Source organism: Thalassophryne amazonica, chromosome 17, assembly GCF_902500255.1.
Source record: "Thalassophryne amazonica chromosome 17, fThaAma1.1, whole genome shotgun sequence".
In the NCBI taxonomy this organism is placed as follows: Eukaryota; Metazoa; Chordata; class Actinopteri; order Batrachoidiformes; family Batrachoididae; genus Thalassophryne; species Thalassophryne amazonica.
This window is the reverse complement of record NC_047119.1, coordinates 31924972-31948928: the sequence shown is the minus strand read 5'-3', so window position 1 is coordinate 31948928 and position 23957 is coordinate 31924972. Positions and strand designations below refer to the sequence as shown.

At 40.4% G+C, this 23957-nt stretch overlaps 1 protein-coding gene across 1 annotated transcript; it reads right to left on the bottom strand.

Moving 5' to 3' along the window:
* Nucleotides 1-6645: 6645 nt before the first annotated feature.
* Nucleotides 6646-20258, bottom strand: LOC117529528 (protein phosphatase PTC7 homolog). Its single transcript, XM_034192333.1, has 6 exons — nucleotides 19707-20258; nucleotides 12094-12273; nucleotides 9650-9848; nucleotides 8132-8255; nucleotides 7898-8027; nucleotides 6646-7308 (listed from the first exon to the last, which is right to left on the bottom strand). The coding sequence occupies exons 1-6, from the start codon at nucleotides 20245-20247 to the stop codon at nucleotides 7250-7252; spliced, it is 1233 nt and encodes a 410-aa protein (XP_034048224.1). The 5' UTR covers nucleotides 20248-20258; the 3' UTR covers nucleotides 6646-7249.
* Nucleotides 20259-23957: the final 3699 nt, after the last annotated feature.

Here is a 23957-nt window from a genome sequence, read left to right as displayed (position 1 = left end):
TTTTTAGCAATCCTGTGAATCACTAAGCTAATATTTAGTTGTATAACCACAGTTTTTCATGATTTCTTCACATCTGCAGGGCATTCATTTTGTTGGTTTGGAACCAAGATTTTGCTTGTTTACTAGTGTGCTTGAGGTCATTGTCTTGTTGAAACACCCATTTCAAGGGCATGTCCTCTTCAGCATAAGGCAACATGACCTCTTCAAGTATTTTGACATATCCTAACTGATCCATGATACCTGGTATGCAATATATAGGCCCAACACCATAGTAGGAGAAACATGCCCATATCATGATGCTTGCACCACCATGCTTCACTGTCTTCACTGTGAACTGTGGCTTGAATTCAGAATTTGGGGGTCGTCTCACAAACTGTCTGCGGCCCTTGCACCCAAAAAGAACAATTTTACTCTCCTCAGTCCACAAAATATTCCTCCATTTCTCTTTAGGCCAGTTGATGTGTTCTTCTGCACGTGTCTTTTATTTAACAGAGAGACTTTGCGGGGGATTCTTGCAAATAAATTAGCTTCACACAGGTGTCTTCTAACTGTCACAGCACTTACAGGTAACTCCAGACTGTCTTTGATCATCCTGGAGCTGCTCAATGGATGAGCCTTTGTCATTCTGATTATTCTTCTATCCATTTTGATGGTTGATTTCCGCTTTCTTCCACGTGTCTCTGTTTTTTTTTGTCCATTTTAAAGCATTGGAGATCAGTGTAGATGAACAGCCTATAATTTTTTGCACCTGCGTATAGGTTTTCCCCTCTCCAATCAACTTTTTAATCAAACTACGCTGTTCTTCTGAACAATGTCTTGAACGTCCCATTTTCTTCAGGCTTTCAAAGAGAAAAGCATGTTCAACAGGTGCTGGCTTCATCCTTACATAGGGGACACCTGATTCACACCTGTTTGTTCCACAAAACTGACAAACTCACTGACTGAATGCCACACTACTATTACTGTGAACACCCCCTTTTCTTTTTTTTTTTTTTTTACTAATAGCCCAATTTCATAGACTTAAGAGTGTGCATATCATGAATACTTGGTCTTGTTGGATTTGTGAGAATCTACTGGTACCTTGTTTCCCATGTAACAATAAGAAATATACTCAAAACCTGGATTAATCTTTTTAGTCACATAGCACTACTATTATTCTGAACACTACTGTATAGGGAAGTGCAGAAAATGATTGACTGCTCTGCTAAAATGATCTTAAATGCTTTAAAATGGCAACCACAACCAGAAAGATGTAGGAGAAAATGAGAAAAAAAAACAAAAACAAAACACCATTCAAACGGATCAAAGAATAGCAAGCCAATGATCAACTCCAGGGTGATCAAAGAAGGTCTAGTTACCTGTGAGTACTGCAACGATTATGCATATGTGAAGCCACGCTACTGTATGTGCAAGAAGCCCCACAAAGTCCCATTGCTGAGAAAAAAAAAAAAAAAAGCTTGCTGAAGAGGTTACCATTTGCCAACAACACATTGACTGGCCTAAAGAGAAATGATGCAACATTTTGTAGATTGATGAAAGCAAGATCGTTCTTTTTGGGTCAAAAACTGAATTCAAACCACAGTACACTGAAGACATTGAAGCATGGTGGAGCAAGCATCATGATATGGGGATGTTTCTTATAATATGGTGTCGGGCCTATTTATGGCATACCAAGGATCATGGATCACTTTAAATACATCAGAATTCTTGAGGTCATGTTGCCTTATGCTGAAGAGGAGAGGTCCTTGAAATGGGTGTTTCAACAAAACAACCCTAAATACACCAGCAAGTGAGCAGCATCTTGGTTCCAGACCAACAAGATTAATGTTATGGAGTGGCCAGCCCAATCCCGGAACCTTAACCCAATAGAAAACTTGTGGGGTGACATCAAAAATGCTGTTTCTAAGGCAAAACCAATAAATGCAGAGGAACTGTGGAATGCAGTCTAGTCATTCTGGGCTGAAATATTTGTTCACAGGTGTCAGAAGTTGTCAACTCCAAGCAACACAGATGTGAAGCAATTTTCAGAAACAGTGGTTATACAACTAAATATTAGTTCAGTGACTCACAGGAAAGATAAATCTTCAAATATTTTTCATTTTATAGAGTAAATGCTTGAGTTTGTAACAGACACTGCTATTTTTTTTGAACAGCCAAATAATTCCTTTTTCTTCACTTTCTGTAGGGTACCAACAAATTTGATATTTTTCTTTGTGCTTTGATTTGGAATACAAGGTGTGGTGTTCCCCGTGCATTTGTGTGTATGGAAATAAATATTTATTATATTATTAATTTCAAAATAAGGATTCTGAGCTTTACTCACTTTTTTTTTTAAAAGGTACAGCTATTATTTTGAACACAACTGTACACAATATTCCATTTTTTGCTCATAAATTCCCCTCAATCCTCCATAATGTAGTTTTAACCCATGGTTGTCCTGATTGTAATGGTCTGCCATAATTTCACAGTGACCATTTTTGCCTGGTCCCCACCACCATGCGGTTGAAATTAAACAATAAAGATGAGCTTGTAGTAGTTAACAAAAATACTGCATTGATCATTAAGCAATTATATATGTAGTTATTCCAGCTTTAGAGCCCCTAAGTAATTGGACAAACTAAATACTATAAGGATTGTTTTTTTTATGTTTGCTTGTTTTTTTTTCTTTTTTTTAATACAAATCACTTTTACAGCCACATTTCGTTTGACAAATCAGCGGAGTGGACACACGAACATTTCCAAGTCATTGAATAAGTCTTGGACTTCATTTCCTTCAATCATTAATTTGAACAATACACGCTACAGTATCATAGATAAATTTAGTCTGTAAAGTCTCTTAAGCGAGACCACTTCCAACACAAAAACACAAGAATTTAGTATAAATACTAGAGTCTTTATTTAAATATTGTACATATTTGAAAACATATATACATCATTTAAACTTGCATCATTACACCACAGACATAAGTTTCTTTCACACGCACAAACACAGCTGGCTGGAAAGAAGACAATCACACCATACTGACTGCAGAAGCACCTTTAAAAAACTGCTTTACAGGAGGGCAGGCGGACTTTGTTTACATCAAACATTGGACGACACAGCCAAGACGAGCTAGCAGTGACAGGAAAGGCCTCTTGATTACAGCTCGAGCTGTTTAAGGCTAAAACTGTGCTTGCCCTCATAGCTATTCTCATCCACTCACAACATTCTGGCCTGAATTTCCACAAAATTCTATAAACAATTCTACGGACATGAGGACAAGCTGCAAGTGTGCATGAAACAAAGTTCATAAATTGGAGTCAGCCAAGATGGAAATCATGCAGGGCAACAGTCGGACAAATAATATTTAATCACGTGTGAGGAATAAGCGAGTTTCACATAAAAATCTGTGCAGGGAAGAATACCGCAAGACGCATGCAGACTCAATAACAGTGACCACCGCACAACTTCTTGATGCATCAACATGATTTTTAGATAAATAACACAGTGACAATATTGGTCTCAACCAAAGGATGACCTTTTTGCAGCAGCAAGGTGTAAACAACCCTGCTCAAATCATGTGTTTATATATGGCTTTCCCTGTTTGGTTTTAGAAACCTGTCTCGCACACATACACACACTTACAGATACCCAATCACGCAAACAAAAACACAACTGTGTTTCTTATCTGACATTTGGAGAGGGACAGAGACGGGGACATCATAACGCCACTCTGAATGTTTCCACCACCACGAGTGAGCACAAGGAATTTACAGTATTGCTGAATTATGATCTTGTAATGAAATTACAGACACAAAATGTGTCTTTTAAACTGTACTGTGCTACACTGATTAATAATCAACTATTAAATTAATCCACCACTATTTTGATAAACATTTTGAGTTTTTATATATACACAGGATGTCCCCCCAAAAAGTGTCACAAAATCATCTGACTAATTCTGCAACAGAAAATCTGAATTGTTTTTTTCCCCCCCCCCAGACATTAAGATATATGTGAGGAATTTCTACTGATGTAGTTTGAGACTGATCCAATGAGGATGCCGCTTACAATCAAGCAACAAGGGAAATGGGTGGAATTCCACTTTGAGACCAAATCGATCGTGCAAACACGACAATATCAATGTCATTTTGCAATCATAAAAGGTCCAGACAGAAAGACAATATGGAGGATTGTAAAGAAGTTTCAAACTGACGGAACTGTTCACAATGTTAACAAAGGGAGAGCTGACCGAGCCAGAGGAGCGGTGCACATATGACAGATATCAGTACCCAAAAGTCTATAGATTTTCTATGCCTTTATTTTAGTGGCACTTTTTGGGGACACCCTGTATGTGTGTGTGTATATATATATATATATATATATATAGCACAGTTTCCTCACAGCAAGAAGGTCATGGGTTTGATTCCCACCTGTGGCCTTTCTGTGTGGAGTTTGCATGTTCTCTCTGTGTTTAAGTGAGTTTCCTCCTCCATCTAAAGACATGCAAATTCGGTGAATTGGAAACTTTATATTTGCCCAGGTCTCCCCTGCAAAAGAGATCTTGATCTCAATGGGACTAACCTGGTTAAATAAAGGTTAAATTCAATTAAATTTTACTAGTTTCTTTACTCCTATCTGGCAGTAAACTGAATATTGTTGGGTTGTAGACAAAATAAGACATTTGAAGGCATTGTTTTGGGCTCAGGAAAACACCCAACATGTTTCACCATTTTAAAAGGAGCTAACAACTAACTGATTAATCAAGAAAATAACTGATTAAGACAATAACTTATCTGCAGCCCTACTGTAAAGACATTGTCTAAGTTGGGTGCACTGCTAAACAAAGCTACAAGCTACTATGAGCAGGTCAGTGACATTAAAAAAAAAGTCTGAGTTGTGTCATTTAAGGAGAATTATGTGTATTCTTGACAATCATGTCAAAGTAGTTTACAGACATTTATGTTACAAAAGAAAAGCAGCAAAAACAGAAAAATATAATTCACAGGGTTAAAAAAAAAAAAAAAAAAAGCCCAACAACAACAAAAAAAACCAACAACCTGACTGTTGGATATTTTTTTTCCCCATCATCACACTGACTGTCGACCATACAAGAAACTACAAAAATAAATCATTAAAATAAAATTAAACAGAAAAAAAACTTTTTTTTTTTTTTTAAAAGGTATGACTGACTGACCCATCATCGCAAATGTACGCATTCCCAAATGCTAACATTAACTCTGTCAGATAAATATTAACATTATAGTAAAGTAAGCTTTCAGCTTCCCCCCTTTTTCACTTGGGGTTGCCACAGCGGATTATATACACACCACATATTCAGATAGCAGTGTCTCATGCGAAGGCCACACACACACACACACACACACACACACACACACACACACACTTCACGAGCTGCCGTGTAAAACCTCTGTTACACAACGACTGCAGCCTTTATTGTCAGCTAGAGCTGCCACAAATTACTATTTTGATAGTCGACTAGTCAACGATTATTTTTGCAATTAGTCGACTAGTCGGATCATACGTAAATTGCAGCTTATCGCATTTTATCAATATCGATACCATTATCGATTCCACTTATCAATTCAATTCCTTATTGATTCCCTTATCGATACCTCCTGTGAATTTTCTGTGTGCTACAAGTAGGCTTTATAGGTTTTCTATGTCAACATTTTATTGAGTCTTAAAGTAAATAAATACGAAATTTGTCACTGGATCCTTGATCTCTGGACATAAATAAACTCTACATTGTGGATCCTTGATCTGTGGACATAGATAGAAAAAATCTGTAGTTTTTGTCAAAAGCATTTCCTTTCAGACATTAACGGCATGGATGTCTCTCCATACATCTGAGCTGAGCTCAGACGGCTGCTGGAGTCTGCAGCCACACAGTCTTGGGCTGCTGCACGTCAGCCAGGACATCTCATTTTGGGAGAAAAAAAAAACAAACAACATTTTGATCGATTGCAGTTTATTGTTTGTATTACAATCTTTGGAAAGAGGTGTCATTTGATTTAAACGGCTTTTCGCTTTGAAGTTATTAATTCCGAGCAGACTCAATCTTTCTAACTTGACCGGGCGGTGCAGCGTTTAGAGCAGCGGAACAGAGGACAATTCTCATTTCTTTCTCACAAGATAGGAGTCACAGTTAGTCATTTTAATCCACACAAAAGTGACTCAATTAACATTTTTTAATGACTATGAGGGTATAAGAAGCGGAGCTGCCACTTCTGAAGAGGAGCGAAGCAAAGCTCAAATGAAGAGTGGATCGAAGCACTGCTTCGCTGATTCAAGGTTCAAAGCAAATAGCTTGTCGACTACTAAATTAGTTGTCGACATAGTCGTGACTAGTTGACTAGTCGTGGCAGCCCTATTGTCAGCAAACATCCTGTTCGCTTCAGCGTGGTGGAGGGGGGCAAAGTGTAGGACTGATAGAGCTCACACAAAATTAAACTCGACATAAGAAATGCATGTGTACGTCACCCACAAGTGTAATGCAGCAGCGGCAGCGCTTTGCTTAAAAGCAAAGGCAACACACACAGCCCTAAAAACTAGGGGCCAAATTATTTACAACTTAATGTGCATTGATGGATCCTCCGCGAGCGACAAGTCCCAGTCATCCTTCACAAACAGCCTCAAAGACATTTTGTTTTACAGTGACACAAGCGTAGAAACGACTAGTCAGGCCACTTCATCATCATACATTCTCAGAACAAGACAACAGCCACATTCTCACTTTGTTCTTCACGAATACACCTCCACGCTCAACACCAGCCTCATCACTTCATCTAAATCCTTCTACTCAAACGCAAAGAATAACTACAACAAACTACAAGTTCAACAGGCAACGCTAGAGCTACCCTAAAGATACCAGAGTCATGGCTTATTCCTTTATCACCTTTTTGAACAAGAGACATTCTGGATTTTGAAGCCCTGCAGCCTTATTCTGCCGGTCAACCCAACCCGTCCCAGACAGTCACATCACCGTGCACAGAGGTGCATCTTAGCTCAGCTCCTTCTGTATCATGGTCAACATGAAAACGCACAAGCAGCCAACTTCTGTTCTACTGTACAAGCACCAAAACAAAGCAGGAAAAAGAAAAAGTCACACGGACGGACATTAGCATCCTGCGGCGGGGAGTGTGTGTCACGTCAGTGGCGGGTGCCCCCTGTGGGCTCACAGGGCACAGCGTGGTTTGGTGGGCTTTAAGTGGAAGACTCAGGCTGAGAAGCGCACACATTCACACGTCAGTCTGTATATTCAGCGACAATGGACAGCAGCACTGTGATATCGTCGGGTTTCCCTCCTGTAGGACCACAAAAAGTACGTGAGGACTTTTGACAATGAAACCCACAGCTTTAAGAAAACCTGGCCTGGAACTAGTGCTGTAATGATCCATATTTCAACTGTACCAACTGCCCAAACCATGGTTCTGTCACATATGAACTGCATAATTATTGCAAACCATGCACCCGAGTGGTGTGCCTGCTCGGGAGGACTTGGCTCAGCACTTCGGTACTTAATGAGAGAGTGTTCGGTCAACTTCACCACTAGATAACACGCCTTTATTAAATAGAAGGTAAATTATATTTCTGATTTGTTTTGTGATCTGTTGCACCCCTACCTGGAACATCTTTTGACATATCTAAACAATTTTTTGTCCAAACCTCACATTTGAGAAGTGTGCACCAATTAAAGGGACACTGTAAATCCCACCTCCCCACCCCCTGTACAACACCTACATTTCCCTTAAGTGTGGTTTGGGGTTTAGCTGCATATTTAACTGGTACAATCATTCAGTTGAGCTGGAATGATTATGAAGCAGTGTTTGATATTTGTTTTTAAAAACAATCAGAATTTTATGCAGTATTCATATTACAATAAAGCATCCTTACCTCTTACATTCAGGCCATTGTCACATGCAAACTGTGCAAAAGGGGACATATAGTTGGGGTCGTAGGCCAAATCGTGAGCTTGCTCTGCAATACTCTGTGCAGTCTGCAGGATACTGTCGTAGTTGGTGGCCTGAAATAAGATGAAATAAAATGTCAAGCGATAAGATTTACATGTCTGCACATTATGCAGCCAAGTGTGAAAATGCACGACTGAGCCACCGGTGAAAGTGACACCTTGAGTTTTTTGAGCTCCTGAAGAATCATGTAATCTGGCATGTTGTCAAAGAGGCCATCGGTCGCAGTCAGGATTATGTCCCCCAGCTGCACGTCGAAGGAAGAGCTGTCAGCTGCCTCAGGACTACGGGAAACAGAGTGACATGAAAAATTAGTCACAACTGAAAGAGGAACAACAGTCAAAACATTCTACTACAGAATTAAGCAGGTCAAGATGCACTCTGAACAACCTCAAAGGCGGATGGTGCGTGGGTGTTTAATGTGACAGCTGACTCGACGCCCGTCCCCGCCAGACCCTGAGAAACCCTCCTGCTTCTCAGCTCCAGAAAGAAGGTTCAAGCTTATTAAACCGTGTTTAAGTCAGTGCTATGTGATCCTAAAAACTTTTGTTTTTAAGTGACAACATGCTGTAGTCAGTGCACCATCAAATTTATCCTCGGGTAGATAACCATTTTTTGCAACAATTTCTTCAGTTTTGGAGGATGATGCGGGTTCAATTTCAGTCATTTCTGTCTGATTCCACTCTCCCTCCCTCTCTCTCTCTCTCTTTTTTTTTTTTGCCTCATTTCCAACACTTTCTTCACAAATGGTAGCTCAAACCACACGATGTGAAGGAAATGGAGGTGGTGTTCTCATGTTTATTATCATGTGTCACAGGCCTTTAGATCAATCAATTCAATCAATTTTTTTATATAGCGCCAAATCACAACAAACAGTTGCCCCAAGGCGCTTTATATTGAAAGGCAAGACCATACAATAATTATGTAAAACCCCAACGGTCAAAACAACCCCCTGTGAGCAAGCACTTGGCTACAGTGGGAAGGAAAAACTCCCTTTTAACAGGAAGAAACCTCCAGCAGAACCAGGCTCAGGGAGGGGCTGCTTTAGATGTGACCATAGTGCATCCAGAAAGTATTCACAGCGCTTCACTTTTTCCACATTTTGCTATGTTACAGCCTTATTCCAAAATGGAGTAAATACATTTTTTCCCCTCAAAAATTCTACACACAACACCCCATAATGACAACTTTTTTTTTTTTTTTTGCAAATTTATTAAAAATAAGAACTAAGAAATCACATAAAAAAATCTTTTCCCGTGTTGTTATTATGGGGTGTTGTGAGTAGAATTTTGAGGGAAAAAAATGAATTTATTCCATTTTGGAATAAGGCTGTAACATAAATTGTGGAAAAAGTGAAACTCTGTGAATACTTTCTGTATGCACTGTATTTTAAACAGATAGGTTTAAAAGGTATATGCAAAACAGCAGAAATTTCATTCTTGAAGAGGGCCAAATGATACTGTGACACCACAAATGTCAAGCTTGCTAAGCACATATTTTGACGTGTAAGCAGTCTCATGAGCACATGGTAAAAACAAATAAAGTAAAAATGTTAATTTCTTCATAGAATAACTAATTTGATGACTTGAATTTATCAGGTTTATTTATCAAATACAGTCAATTAAAAAAAACACCTTTATTGGGCTGACTGGAAGATGACAGCGCCCGGGGCACTAACCTGTCACTTAGCACCACTCCCTCTGCTCCTGGAGGAGCGATGGACAGCTGGAAGGGTGTGTTAAAATAGTGCTGTTGTTCGTCTGAGCGGTGCACCACCTCTCCTCCTCGTACCACAAGAAAACCTGAGTCACCAAGGTTACACGTGTGGAGCTGGTGACTCCGGCGGTCTAGAACCACAATACATGCTGTGCTGCTCCCTACAGAGGAAGAAGAAAGCAAAAGAGAGGGAAAACAGTGAGGACATGGATACACAGATGGCAAAACAAAGCAAGCAGACAGAGGAAAAACAAATGACGTTGCCACAATCACAGTGAAAACGCAAAGTCTTCCCCTCCTGTGAGCACACAATAAACTTATTTTTCGTTTCACTCGCTAATAAGAAGTGGCACACAACCAGCGCAATAGCTGCACCTGCAGATCTGTGACTCAATGTTACTATAATATACAATCCTGTATGGCCTTGACATTTGATCAGTTCTTTCCAAAACTGAACCACTTTACCTTCAACCAACACACAATCCTTCTACAACCCCAATTCCAATGAAGTTGGGACGTTGTGTAAAATATAAATAAAAACAGAATACAATGATTTGCAAATCCTCTTCAACCTATATTCAATTGAATACACCACAAAGACAAGATATTTAATGTTCAAACTGATAAACTTCATTGTTTTGTGCAAATATTTGCTCATTTTGAAATGGATACCTGCAACACGTTTCAAAAAAGCTGGGACAGTGGTATGTTTACCACTGTGTTACATCACCTTTCCTTCTAACAACACTCAATAAGCATTTGGGAACTGAGGACACTAATTGTTGAAGCTTTGTAGGTGGAATTCTTTCCCATTCTTGCTTGATGTATGACTTCAGTTGTTAAACAGTCCGGGGTCTCCGTTGTCATATTTTGTGCTTCATAATGCTCCACACATTTTCAATGGGTGACAGGTCTGAATTGCAGGCAGGCCAGTCTAGTACCTGCACTCTTTTACTACGAAGTCACGCTGTTATAACACGTGCAGAATGTGGCTTGGCATTGTCTTGCTGAAATAAGCAGGGACGTCCCTGAAAAAGACGTTGCTTGGATGGCAGCATATATTGCTCCAAAACCCGGATGTACCTTTCAGCATTGATGGTGCCATCACAGATGTGTAAGTTGCCCATGCCATGGGCACTAACACACCCCCATACCATCACAGATGCTGGCTTTTGAACTTTGCGCTGGTAACAATCTAGATGGTCTTTTTGCTCTTTTGTCCAGAGGACACGACGTCCATGATTTCCAAAAACAATCTGAAATGTGGACTCATCAGACCACAGCACACTTTTCCACTTTGCGTCTGCTCGGGCCCAGAGAAGGCGGCGGAGTTTCTGGATGTTGTTGATGTATGGCTTTCGCTTTGCATGTTAGAGTTTTAACTTGCACTTGTAGATGTAGTGACAAACTGTGTTAACTGACAATGGTTTTCTGAAGTGTTCCTGAGCCCACGCGGCAAGATCCTTTACACAATGTCGGTTTTTAATGCAGTTCCTCCTGAAGGATCGAAGGTCACAGGCATTCAATGTTGGTTTTGGGCCTTGCCGCTTATGTGTAGAAAGTTATCCAGATTCCCTGAATCTTCTGATTATATTATGGACTGTAGATGATGGAATCCCTAAATCCCTTGCAATTAAACATTGAGAAACATTGTTCTTAAACTGTTGGACTATTTTTTTCACACAGTTATTCACAAAGTGGTGATCCTCACCCCATCGTTGCTTGTGAATGGCTGAGACTTTTGGGGATGCTCCCTTTATACCCCATCATGACAAGTTAAACTATTACGACTGTGACTTTGACTTTGTAGTCACCTAAAGGTCATTTATCCAATAGAAAGGTGATATATGACTTCATATTGGTGTTTAACAGTCACCACAGATGCAGCGTTGATCAGTTACTTAAAATAGCCAGTCTAAGTACAGTATCTGTAAATATTTGACCCAGATTTTGTCCTTAGCTTGTGGTTGTGAATTTTAACTGATTTTTGTCTAAATCAAAACACTTTGTCCTTGGCCGACTTACAATCATCCAACAAAGTTTGGTCCAAGTCTGATGAAAACTTTTCAAGTTATTTTATTCACATATGGACTGACACAAACCCAAGAACAATGCACTACCTTTATGTGCAACTACAACAACTAAAATCAGCACAACACTGTGTGCACTTTCTGGACAATATCATGCATCTAGAGTGTGAAGAACTAACATTTGGCAATAGATATGTACGTATGTATAGCAGCACATAAAAGTAGTAATAATGGAAGTAATAATGAGCACAATTTAAAACTCATACAGTTGTGTTTTTTTTCTTTCTCACATAATAGCTGCTCAAGTGCAAAGACCTATTTGTGCCACTAGAGGGTGCTTGTGCCCTGCAATGTGTGTGGTTGCTTGTATCCTCACCCAGCAGGGGAACTTTGTTCTGTAGCAGCTCACAGTAGCCCAAGGTCAGGATGCCCACTGGATTACTGGGAGTGAAGCGACCCTCCTTCACCAGTCGCTCACAGGTCCTCATTAAGGTGGCTGAGAACTGAGACGGGTCAACGCCATAGTCACGCCAACCACCAACTCCATCTGCAACGCCTAAAAGACATTTCTTTTTAGCTTTTAGAGTTAAATATTACTGGAGATTCATATTAAACTTTCTCAAAGTTCCACAACTTTACATGTGTGCATTTAGAAACCTCCCTACTGACACAAAAACAACAGACATTTTACATTTGTTAGCTCAAACAGGGCAGATGTGTATGCAGAAAACCATGTTTCAGTATCATTATGCACTCCCTCAGTTATGGTCATTTATGTATTTTTAGATTATGACCTCTGATTTGACCTTGACAAGACCTGTGCTACACAAGCCCAGTCCACTGAGATCATCCAACAAGTTTGATTGAAATTGCTCCTGACAGACAGACATGGCCATTACAATAAATGGCCTTCCTCTGCTTCTCATGAATGCTATGAAAACTGTCTGTACTACTGCACATGGTCAAACAATGGTGGTGGTGTGCTAATATTCCCGAAAAATCTTGTAACTACTGGTGTTGAAAACATGAATCCACATCAGCAGAGGGGAACACAAACCGGATGCCGTCCTGGAATTTCTGAAACATTGCATACTCTGTAGTGTGGCACCAAACTGCACATTATGGTCAGGTCAGATCTAGGCACCCCCCACACCATGGGACTGTCTTGAATCCAACCAGGCAGACAACCAGTCCATTCCCACTTCTGGAAAGTAACTGCTTATTCGCTGCAGCCGGGAGAAACCTGAAGGAATGCCCACTGCACAGTGGCACCAAACATTAAAACCAACAACAATCTTACTTTGAACCATTGCTAATGAGAAAACACTGAATGGAGAGGGGGTGGGGGGCAACAACCCAACACACTGCACTATAGAGTTGCCTGTGACGCAGTTTCCATTTTTACCTTGTATGGAAATTTTATTTAAAAAAGAAAGTGAAACTACAAAAACACTCCCTGGAATTTTTAAAGTTTATTTTCAGCAGTGTTGGAGTCAAATAGAAAGTGAAGTTGATGCTTCCTTTCTTGTCATGTGACAACACTGAGGAACTGTTGCTCCTGTATATTTTTTTAACTTGGCCACCAAGTGTGTACAGGCAGTGCATTCTGAGTGCCAGTCCCAAACTTTAGTAAGCGAGAAGGGTAGAAGCAAGAAGTGCGTACACCATAGGTTTTGCCAAATCTCAGACCACAGCTGTGAAATGAAAATGGTGTAATCCAAGGAGAATTTGCAAGGGGTCCAGTCGGGGTCTAGGGCCCACGGGGCCACAGAAACTAAATTAATTAATTACCTAATGATACATTTTCAGCATCTTCTGGAAGAAAAAAAATCTCAAAAGAAGTGCATATTTAAATGATCCAGGCTCAACTTTTCATTTTAACTGTCAATGATAATGTTGAAATAACAGAATATGACATGGAAGTAGGACCTGGAATGATTTTCCTTTTAATTGTAAACCAAATTATACATTAACTCAGAACAACTAAACTACATGAAATTCATGAAGACTGAAAACACTGTTAAAGCATTTCAAAAACCACAGCTAAAACTTGTAGAATATTTTGAAAATGAGGATAAAATATCAATAACATACCTTATAGTAAAAGTCACATATTGTGTAAATTCCTGTAAATCCAGTATCTTTTTTCCCATAAAAAAAGCTCATATCAGAAGTCAAAATGAGTTTACGTCACAGAGGAAAGCGCGTCATGACAGGACCAAGCGCTCACTGCGCTACTGCCTGCACTGTTGTGATCGGTCCTTTTGATCGGCGCATTTTGCCGATCACCGATCAAACCGATTAAGGCGTGATCGGCCGATAATGATCGGTGCCCGATCGATCGGTGCACCTCTAGTCTTAATGATCCAGATGAAGAGCAGAAATGTCCCAAAGTTTAGTTGAAGCAACTGGACTCTTTCTTTAGCTGGGAAACATTTCACTCGTCATCCAAGTGGGTTCATCAGTCTGGGATAATACTGATCAGGGAACCCCCAGATACACCCTTCTAGGGTGGGGTCCTCCATTGTTAGCTGTAAACGCTCGTAAGAGGAAGGATGACAAAAAAATGCTATCAAAATTAACAAAAATGTTGACAGCCCAACAGAGTGGCTTTGCCTTTCGAAATATCATGACATTGAGTGCCCAATTTCATCCGAGATCCACAAAGAACAGCTTCCAATTTGCTCAGAGAATTGTTGTAATCTTTGTGTGGTACTCTGTAGTATAATCTCTTCCTTCCCAGATAAGTTGCTGCACAATGGAGCCTCACAAAAACTACCTGTATGAACCACTTTCCTTTCTCAGACGAGTTATTTGAGAGCAACTCAAAAATCAGGTACCTTCTGTGTAGAGCCCGACCGATATATCAGCCGGCCGATATTATCGGCCGATATAAGCCCTGTTCAAAGTACTCACTATCGGCCGAAATTCTGCCAACAGAACGCCAATAATTTCTCAAACAGAACGGTTACTGAAATAATGTTTGTGTCGGCAATGTAAAATGTCCTTGCACCGTTTGTCCAGTAGATGGAGCTCTGACTTCATTCAACTGAGAGCTGCTTACACCCCTGCTTAAATGTGTTAATCACCGTCCCCCGTTGTTCGCCGTCACACTGCACTGATCGGCTTACAAAAGCATACAAGTAAGTTTATAAGGATGTTGTCTGTAATAACTTTGTGATTACATTCACCCCACATTTCTCCCATTTCAGTTCAACTCAGTTTGATTAACTCAGTTTATGTAGTAATGTGTTAAATGTGCTTCATTGCGTCGGTCACACTTTTTATTAAGCCCACGTTCTGTAGACCTTATTTCTAGCATGAAAAACTTGTTTACTGCTAAGAGGTTGAAACATTCAGATTCACTGGTTGTCCGGAAGGGTTCTGGGAATTACTGCCGTTCGCCATTAACCCTATGGGGCCAACGCATATATACAACGCGTATACGACGGCTGGGACCAAGCTTTACTAAATTGTAAATAACGTTTTAATGATATGAGATAGAAACTTACTTTTTTTTTTGCTGAAAAGTTAACTCCGGACTTTCAATCCACCGTCAGCCATCTTGGTACTCCTTACAGAAGATGTGTGATGACGTGCACAATGTGAGTGTCCAATCGGAATTGGTTATCCGTCACATGGTTTTCCAAAATCCAATCGTAGGGCAGATTTACCTCACATGATATGGCAAAGATCATTTTCAGGAGTGATATCTTACTAGTTGGCCCCCTTGAATAGCCCCCTACCAGCTCCAATTGCATTTTTTGAACTTGAAAATTCTTCTCTGTTATAAAGTTAATCAATATGAGGACAAAGCTTCAGCTTTTAGCTCATACCTTTTTGGTTAAGGGTCCAAAAAAGAACATTTTATTCATAAAAAAAAAAATAATAATATCGGCTGATTTATCAACTATCGGCAAATCAGCCGATTTATCGATTATCGGTAGGGATGTCTAGGCCTGTCACAATTATTACAATATTCGTCAATCGCGATTATTTTTCATATTTGCGATTATTTTTCATATTAGCGATTACCGTGAATTATTTATTTTATCCACAAAGCATAAAACGATTCAGAATCTGACATCATTGTGCTGCAGCCTCGCTCTCGTCTTAAGGCGGGACAATAACATGGAGGCTGAAGAGCGATCCGTCCTGCCGTTTGGATAAGACGGCCGATTAAAACAGTGGCCGTCTTCTTCAAAAGCCGTCTAAAATGCGGAGCTGTCGGTGTGTGTGTGTGCGCGCGCGCACGGAGTCAACAGGCTGCAGACTGGGAGGGAGGGGGTGCGTGAGGGAGATTCCTGAATGCAGGCGCGACACATTACAGTCTGAGAACCATCAGTGCGCATCAAGCGCGGAGCAGAGAGGATTTTAACCCGAGTGAACAAGTAAAAAAAAACCAACCCAAAACGTGGCGCTGCTTTTACGTCTCTCTGAACTTTCTCTAAAGGTGTGATTCTGCCGTTACCGTCCTGTTCACACCATGTGCGCGTCATATGCTGAATTTATGAGATCATGAGATGAAATAAACGGTCAAATAGCTTTAAAAACATATTTAAAAAATGAGAATGTATAAATGAACTGAGCCACAAAAAACCCTGACATGGAGAAGCTGTGGTGATATTCAGAAGCACAGATCACAAAAAGCAGGTGAGAACTCTGAACTTTAACAGCTGTTATTTTCCAAAGGTATTTATTTGTTCAATCTTGAGCTTAATGGAGTTTTTATGCACAAAACATGATTGATGAGGAGAAACAATTTCAGAAATGAAACAGAAACAACCACAAATCAGAAAAAGTTGGGACTGTATGTAAAATGAAAATAAAAATGTTGCACCATTCCCAGTTTCTCCACTCACAGAAGCCAAACATTCTTCCAGAGTTGTGTACTTATACTACAACAGTAGAATATGTAGAAGGGGAAAAAAGAAAAAAAAATAGACAATCCATTCGTCAATCGCAATTATTTGTCTGACAATTAATTGTCTCCAGAAATTCCTAATCGTGACAGCCCTAGGGATGTCCTAATCAGGTTTTTTTGGCCCCGATCCGATTCCAAGTCATCTGATTAAGAGTATCTAGCGATACCAAGTCCCAATCCGATACTTTAAAAAACTGAATGAACAATGAACAAATGCTAAATATATAATAATTTCATTTTAATCATCTTATTTTATTATTTATCACTTAAACAGTGCACTTCTCCTTGAGGTAGCTTGAACAATCAAGTAATAATCTACCAGACTTAAAAAAAAATGTACAAATTTCCATGTTATTTTATTTGTCTAAAAATAAAAGTCAAAGGTTCCTTATGTTAAACAAGAAATTATCTAATCTGAAATAACAGGTGGTTTTAATTTATAGATGAAAGGTTTCTAAAGAACCATTTATTGATTTAGTTATTTTAATTACAAATGTTCTAAACTTTTTTAAACAGTAATCAGAAATTTTGAGGTAACAAACAACATCAACAAAAAACATTTCCAAGGATTTTTCTTCAGACACGTGGTTTCTGCACTGATCTGTGGTTCAAATCCCCGCCTGACTGGAAAATCACTAAAGGGCCCTTGGGCAAGGTCTTTAATCCCCTATTGCTCCCGGTATGTAGCAAGCTCCTTCTATGGCAGCACCCTGACATTGGGGTGAATGTGAGGCATTATTGTAAAGCGCTTTGAGCGTCTGATACAGATGGAAAAGCGCTATATAAATGCAGTTCATTTACCATTTGTACAGATTAGCGCGAAGCTACGTCACAGCTCAGAGCGTCGAAAGTTCAAAAGTCAACTTGAAAAGTTAAAAAAAAAACAAAAAAAAACCAACAACTTACATTTGCGTCCTGACAGTCCTCAGTGTGCCCCGCTGATGCTTTATCAGTGTTCAACAAGTTCAGAGCAGCGCAGTGAACGTGAATGAACACAGAAGCTCTTTAAGACGCGCTCCTAAATGTGATGAGTGCGCACGTCGCTCGTGCACACACCATCTCTCGCTCTGTTTTGCAGACAAACGACCACAGGACAATTTGTTTTTTCTTTTTGCTAATCAGATGACAGATCGTCGTCCTGAGGACTTGGTCAGCACCGGGTCCTGCTGCGCACGGAGGGATGACTGAGCAAGAGTTTCGGTGGGAAAGTGTCCATCATCCTCTTGTCATTCCATCGAGGCATCAGGCTGAGCACGTAAACACACCAACAGCAGTTCTGCAAAAAAGAAACTTTGCGCACGTAACTCCTCCCACCTTTGTTCGGTTGAACTTGTTTTTTCTTTTGTTCAATAAAAAAAAAAAAGATTGGGTTGAACTTTGACCGCGTCAGCCTGCCGACAAGCGGCAATGCGCGCTCCCGTCAGAAGCGTCACGTCAAAAGCCGAGCTAAAGCGACGCTTCTGACGCCTCTAAAAAGCAACGTGTCTCACGCCTCTGATGCTTCCGACGCGTGAAAGGCCCATTAATCTGCAATAATGAGACTGAAATAATGCTGATCAAAATAATGAGGATAAAATCTATATCGGATTCCTAATCGGGATGCAACGTCCGATCTCGATCAAGTCTGAAACCACGTGATCGGCCCGATTTCCGATCACATGATCGGATCATCCCTAATTATCGGCATTTTTTTCATCCAAATATCGTTATCGGCATCGGCCTCAAAAAATCCATATCGGTCGGGTTATACGTCTGTGCCCGCCAAAAATCGTAGTGCATTGTGGAAAAGTTATGGTGCATTTATGGAGATGCAAGGCCACTGGATTAGGCAGACAAGCATCGAACTGAAAAAGATGTGCAGTAGGTGAGAGTGATAAAGAAAGCAGCTGGAAATATGCTGACTGGTTAATGTGGGAGATGGTGTGGACATGTGCAGAGGGTTCCCCAGTGCAAACTCACTCCAAGTGAAGTCACCCCAATCTAGTAACACAATATTTCAATTTTGATATGATCATGTAATAAATTATTTAAACACGCCAGTGGCATAATGTACTGTTTGTACTCAAGTTTTGTTAGTGAGACGATGGTTTAAAAGTCAGGGAATGTAACTGTCAGGTAAAAAAAACCCCACTGATGGGAGAATGAGGGAGCACTGCCCAGTTCTATACATCACATTGGCAGGTCCCTAACTTTAAACTAGTCATTCTTAATTATAAAAAAAAAAAAAAAAGCATGGATAGTTTGAGTGGGGTGACTTAACCTGGGGTGAGTTCGCAGTGGGGTGACTTCACTTGCTACCGTGCAGAGGGACGGGACGAGAACATACATGGATAAGAACGCTGAGGATGGTACCACAAGGCAGAGGAAGAGTAAGGCCAAAGAGAAGGTTTAAGGATGTGGTGAGGGAGGACATGCAGGTGGCTGGAGTGAGACAGGAAGATGCAGAGGACAGGGAGTGATTATGATGATCTGCTGTAGCGTCCCCTAACGGGAGCAGCCGAAATGAAAACTGCTTACGTTTTTAAAAAAAATCAAAACTAAGAAAGAAATAAGAAAATGGGGACTGTATAGAAAGACCAATAACGACCGATCCCCACGTTTTGTAGACATTTCTCAGTGTTTGGCTCCTGTTAGCGGAGGACAAAGCAATCACGCTGTTAGCAACATGGCTGCCTCCATACCCAACCATTCTGACCTTTGCAAGACACTGCGATTAAACGAAGCAAAAGCACAACTAGCATTACACGTGCACCAAATCAGATTTATGCATTTTTGCTCTGATTTTTATTTTATTTTATTTTTTTTACTGGCACGTTGCAGCCCTGTTTTCCTCTTCTAGGTGAAAGGTCATTCTCTCAGAATCTCCGCACTACTGGAAGATATTTAGAAAACACGTTTGCAGCTACGCGCAAGTATAAATCACCTTCATTAAATAATATTTCATGAAAAAAAAAGGAGAGAACAAACGTTACAGCTCCGAGGGGGAGTGCTTTGTGTTTTCACCCTTGAGGGGTGAACACGTGGTGCTCAATGAAGGTCACACACAGACTGTGCACAAACTTTACCCAAAACGTCGGCACTCCTGTGCCGCGCGATGAAGCAGGCGTCGTCCCCGTAGATCATCCCCTTCTTCAGGATCCCTTTGCGAAAATCTTTCCCGAAGCCATAACTGGCACTTATCAGGCTGTAGTCCCGACTGTCCGTCTGAGAGAGTCCGCCCAGGACAGCCCTGGCTACCAGTCTGCCATAAGACAGCACGGATAACATCCCCTGCAGTCTGTCTCTCAGCACGCAGACTCGTCCTCCTCCTGCCGGCTCAGGTCGCGTGCTGCTCGGCTGCTTCTTCGATTCGAACCGGCTTCCTTTATCCGTCCATTCGACCTCCACTGACGGTTCCAAAAACACAGTAACCCCAGCAGTTGCTTTACTGTCGCATAAAACGCCACCTCTCTGAACGGCTCGGTAGTATTTCGTTAGGTTTTCGGTATGTAATTCACAGACGCAGTTCCTCCACTCGGTTCTCTCCTTGCCGACATGTTGCCTCCATACGCCGGACAGAGCTGAGAAGATCCACCTCCTGTGTACAACCATGACGTCACGACTCATATCATCCAATGGCTGAGCCGGAGCAGACCTATTACAAAGAGCATAAATGAGAAAGCAAGAGAAAACACATTAACCGATACCCGACTCTTTCTCCATTCGCGTTTATGATTGTAGTGAGGTCCATAAGTATTTGGACAGAGACGCAGTTTTTGTAATTTTACTTCTTTACACTATCACAAAGGAGTTGAAATGAAACTGTCAACGTCTGTTTGTAGTGTAGACATTCATCTTTAATTCATGTGATTTCGTTGCTAAATCACATGAACCAGTAACGGATTACAGACACCACTACGGTTTTGGTGTTGTTAGATCTCAGTGCTGCGTTTGATACCGTGGATCATCATATTTTGCTCAATAGGTTGGAGAATTTTTTTGGGACTACTGGAAGTGCCCTTGCCTGGTTGACGTCATATTTGTCCAGTCGTTCTCAATGTGCCTTGTATAATGGCACTACCTCTGACCTTGCTGACATGAGATTTGAGGTTCCACAGGGATCTGTTTTAGGCCCCTTGCTTTTCTCCCTGTATGTGGCACCCCCTGGGCGTATACTGCAGAGTTTTGGGATTGCCAAAATTTGGACTGGGATGCCAGCGACTCGGGTTCACTTCCCGATTGCAACCACACTCCCGGCTGGCACTCTTAACATCAGTGCTGGGGGGGGAGAGTGACACGTGTTGTGGGCCCTTCTGGAAACAAGTCGTAGACTTTCATTGGTTACCCACGTTAAATAAAAAACTCTTCTTCTTCTGCCTTTCATTGTTATGCTGATGATACTCAGTTATACATCCCGATAACTGTGGGAAATCTCACTCCCATAAAATCCCTGGAGGACTGTCTTCTATCAGTGAGAAGTTGGATGTCTAGTAACTTCCTACTTTTAAACTTTGATAAGACTGAAATGATGGTTCTTGGTCCAACGAGACTTCAGCATCAGTTTGACCAGCTGGCGCTCAGCCTGGGTTCCTGTGTCATACATCATACGGACAAAATGAGGAACCTTGGGATAATTTTTGATCCCACGTTGTCTTTTGATCTTCACATCAGTGATGTTACTAGGACTGCTTTTTTCCATCTGAGAAATATAGCGAGGATCCGCCCCATCCTGTCCATGGCTGATGCTGAGACCCTGATTCATGCTTTTGTTTCTTCTAGACTAGATTATTGTAATGTTCTATTTTCAGGGTTACCACAGTCCAGCATTGGGGTCTTCAGCTGGTTCAGAACGCTGCCGCCAGACTTCTGACACGTAGCAGAAGGTCTGAACGTATCACACCCATTTTGGCATTTTTGCACTGGCTCCCTGTCTCTGTGAGAGCAGATTTTAAGGTTTTGCTATTGACTTATAAGTTTGTTCATGGACTGGTGCCATTTTATCTGGCTGATCTGGTGGAACTCTATGTGCCAGCCTGGGCTTTGTGGTCGCACGATGCGGGACTTCTCTGTGTTCCCAGGGTGAAGAAGAAGTCAGGTCAAAGAGCCTTTTCGTATCGTGCACCCACCCTGTGGAACAGTCTTCCTGTGACCGTGAGGCAGTCTGAGTCCATGGACATTTTTAAGTCAAGACTCAAAACCTATTTTTATTCTCTTTCTTATGAATAGTTTTTATTTTTATTTGTTGTATTGTTTTACTTCTGTTTTTATTTATGTATTTGAATTTTTTTAAATTCATTTTTAATTATTTATTCAATTTGATGTTGACTTGTTTTATGTAAGGCGCCTTGAGACGGCTTTTGCTGTGATTTGGTGCATTATAAGCTAATTAAATTAAATTAAATTAAATTAAATTACAGTTTACTTAACAACTGCAGTAAAGTTAGAAAGACATTTAGTCCAGCCAGTCATGAATTTTGACCTAATCGGTACCACTTAAGGGGACGAAATGACACTTGAATCCAGCCTCAGTGTATCATGGCCTACACAAAAATGTATGATAGCCATCCCAGGGTGGTAGCTGTAGTCACGTAGGGGTCAATGAAGAATTACACATAGGTCAAACTTTAAAAAATGCTCCAATCATGTTGAAAACTACATATATCACATTATTTGTCTGATCATAACAATTCCAAAAAAAGGTATAGTTTAGACTATCTATGATGGAATATTCTGGAGTTATGGGGTAACAACAGCAAAAATGGTGACTAGGTCAATTTCAGTTTGTACAGGGGTCAAAAGTTAAAGGGAGGAAGCCTGAAGAATGTGGCCATGACCTGTCCTGTACAGGCCAGTCAGGGACGGTTGTGGTAAAGACACTTGAGGAAAGTGATGTGATAGTAACTTCTCCTTCAAAGTAAGTCCTCTGGCCACACAGCGTAAGGGGAAGAGATTTCCCAGAAGCAGATGTTTCCCACCAGCCTTGTTGTTGTTAGATCAGGCTACTAAAGTGAATCATAGATAGCAATCTGGACTCTTCTTCTTATCTCCTGGTAAGAGTAAAGTCTATATCAGGGCTGAGAACAGGGTCCATAGAGCTCTGTGTAAGATTTTACTACTCAAAGTTGTTTTAAATAAAACTCAGTTCTGAACGGTAAATCAGGCAGGGTGCAATCTGAACAGATTCTTTTGTGTCATGACTTCTTTGTTTCCACCTTCCCTGGGATCAAGGGACATGCAGTGACTGGTGGGCGAGGTTAAGGGTCTTGGGGGTCAGTCTCCAACAAGTGGTGACCCTGACCTGACCCTAGCAGAAGGTGACTATCAATTATATTCGCCACTGTCCGAGAGTCCGAGGGGACTACTCGATAATGCTGAATTCCTCCAGACATCAAAACGGGTGCCCCACTTAAGGTATGCACAGCCTTTTTGTAAATTGTGCATGTTGATGTCTGGAGGTAAAACAAGTGTTCCGACACATCAAAACATAATATTAAGTAGTAAAAAGTGAATAACAGGTTTTTAAGGTTTTAAAGGATTCAAGGATAAGTAATACAAGGATGAATGAATTAATGAAAACTGTTTATTTCGAACATTTGATACAACAACAAATACAAGATAGATCAGTGAAGACAGCAACAAAAAAAGTTCCTACTGTGTACCCAACATGTCCGAAAAGGGGTAGGGTGAAGCATCAGCTTATTTATCCCTACCCCTTCTTCCCCACAACCAGTAATACCCTTTGCCACATATACACATAGATTCCTACACACCTAAACCGATATCAATATATCAATATATATATATCAATATATATATCAATATATATATATCAATATATATATATCAATATATATATATCAATATATATATATATATATATATATATATATATATATATATATATATATATATACAAACATAAATATACACCTACACATACCTACTTACATACAAAATACTATATATTTACAAGCCAAAGCAAAAAACAAAAACACCCTAACCCTCATTACCCTTCCTCCTCCCTATACCTAGAAAAAAACATATTTTTGTACCGCTGTTTGAACTGGTTCATGCTTGGACATTGCTTGAGCCCCACTCCCAATCTGTTCCACATCCTCACCCCGCAGACAGAAATACAGAAACCTTTTAATGTTGTTCGTGCCCACTGATGCTTTAAATTAAATTTCCCCCTCAGATTGCAATCCCCTGATCTGTTAAAAAACATATTTTTAATATTTGCTGGAAGTAAATTGTTTATTGCTTTATACACTATTTTACTGTTTGAAAATGAACCAAGTCTGTGAATTTTAAGATTTTGGATTGTAAAAATAGTGGAT

What these genes read in the sequence shown, in the direction of transcription:
- LOC117529528 (XM_034192333.1), bottom strand. Translation starts at nt 20,247, where the DNA reads ATGAGTCGTGACGTCATGGTTGTACACAGGAGGTGGATCTTCTCAGCT. An exon ending in CAGGAGTGCCGACGTTTTGG is followed by an intron (nt 12,274 to 19,706) that starts GTAAAGTTTGTG and finishes AATGTCTTTTAG; the next exon opens with GCGTTGCAGATGGAGTTGGT. An exon ending in AGGAGCTCAAAAAACTCAAG is followed by an intron (nt 8,028 to 8,131) that starts GTGTCACTTTCA and finishes ATCTTATTTCAG; the next exon opens with GCCACCAACTACGACAGTAT.